Source organism: Chrysochloris asiatica, unplaced genomic scaffold, assembly GCF_000296735.1.
Source record: "Chrysochloris asiatica unplaced genomic scaffold, ChrAsi1.0 scaffold00520, whole genome shotgun sequence".
Lineage (NCBI taxonomy): Eukaryota > Metazoa > Chordata > Mammalia > Afrosoricida > Chrysochloridae > Chrysochloris > Chrysochloris asiatica.
The window spans coordinates 298,731-300,436 of NW_006409038.1; the positions used below are offsets into that span (position 1 = coordinate 298,731).

The following is a 1,706-nucleotide window of genomic DNA, read 5'->3' on the forward strand; positions in this document are numbered from 1 at the left end:
AGATTCAGATAGGAAAAAGTATGAGTAAGGCTATCAATATATACTCTAGGAATGTTTCTTGCAGTGAAGTTTAAAGTACTGTATGAGCAAAAATTTCTCTGTAAGTCATTAGTGACTTCTGGGATATCCAGTATGAAAAATCTGTACTCAATTGCATAGAACATGTGTCCTCTCAGGATCACAAACAAAAACATCTATGTGCTTGATGGCTTTAAAGAAGCCACAAATGTTTGTGGTGCACTGGATTAAGCATTGGGCTGTTAACCACAGTTTGGTGGTTCAAACCAAATAGCCACTCTAAGGGAGTAAGATGTGTCTGTCTGTTTTACAGTCTTAGAAACCCTAAGGAGCAATCCTTTTCTGTATAATAGCATACCTATGGATTGGAATTGATTAGATGGCAGTGAGTAGTAAAGTAGCCTAAAACAGAATATGTGAGCAGGCTCAATAAACAGAACCCAAAACAGCCTAATAGCAACCAGGGATTAAACATGTATGTGCATATTTTTATATAGCAAAGTTTAGAAGCTGTAAGGTGTCAGACCCAAGAACAAGTTTCATCAATCTTGGTTACATTTTAATTTAGTAAGATTAAGTTTCCGCACCATCATTCCAGGTATCTTCCCGTATAAACCCAGTCCAATTTGGATTTACCCTGTACTAATATACAGGGTTGTTATGGGTGAGAACTGAGTCGACAACACCTAACAACAATATAAGAGAGTAAGTAGAGGGATACCTCTATCTACGATTGAAGGAAAAGAAATAGATTTTCCTTTGGCAAGAATTTTGTAGTCAGCTTCTGTAAACCAAGTTTCATGGCCTTGTTTCTCAGACCATATATAATTGGGTTAAGGGATGGGGGCAACATAATATAGAACGCAGATAGAATGAGATCAGTAAAGGATGCAGATGCTAAAATAGGTTTTAGATAAGCACCAAAGGCAGTTGAGAGGAACAGTATAAAGACTGTTAGGTGTGGGATGCAAGTTGAGTAAGCTTTTGATCGTCCTTCTGTGGATGGAATCTTCCTTACAGTGGAGAAGATGTAAGTGTAGGAGATGATGATGCAAATAAAGCAGCAGAATCCTAGTACTATATTAATGAAAAGGAGGGCAATCTCTACAGATATATTCTTTGAACATGAAATAGCTAACAATTGAGGAATATCACAGAAGAATTGATGAATTTCAATGATTTCACAATAAGAAAAAGTAAAGGTGACTGCTGTGTGTATCATAGACAAGAAACCACCAGTGAGGCAAGAGAAAAACACCATTTGCACACAAGTGCCCCTGTTCATGATAACCTCATAGTGTAGAGGGTGACAGATGGCAGCATAGCGGTCAATGGACATCATTGTAAGGAGGAACAGCTCTGTGGTTGCTGAAAATGCCACCAGAAAGAGCTGGATGACACATCCAAGGAAAGAGATGTAGTTGCTGTGTGTCAAGGAGTTGACAATAGTTTTGGGTACAACAGCAGAAATGAGGCAAATATCAAAGAGGGAGAGATTCCTTATGAAGAAGTACATTGGTGTGTGGAGGCATGGGTCCAAAGATGTTATGGTAATAATGAGACCATTTCCCATCAAGGCTGTCAGGTATATTACTAAGAATATCCCATCTTGTAAAATCTGAAGCTTCCATGGTCCAGCAAAACCCATAAGAATAAATTCTGTCACCATCGACATATTGTCCATTCTT

At 38.3% G+C, this 1,706-nt stretch overlaps 1 protein-coding gene across 1 annotated transcript; it reads right to left on the minus strand.

Annotated features, from left to right (window-relative positions):
* Positions 1–745: 745 nt before the first annotated feature.
* Positions 746–1,702, minus strand: LOC102842731 (olfactory receptor 14A16-like). The gene has a single exon (XM_006877527.1). The coding sequence runs from the start codon at positions 1,700–1,702 to the stop codon at positions 746–748; it is 957 nt and encodes a 318-aa protein (XP_006877589.1).
* Positions 1,703–1,706: the final 4 nt, after the last annotated feature.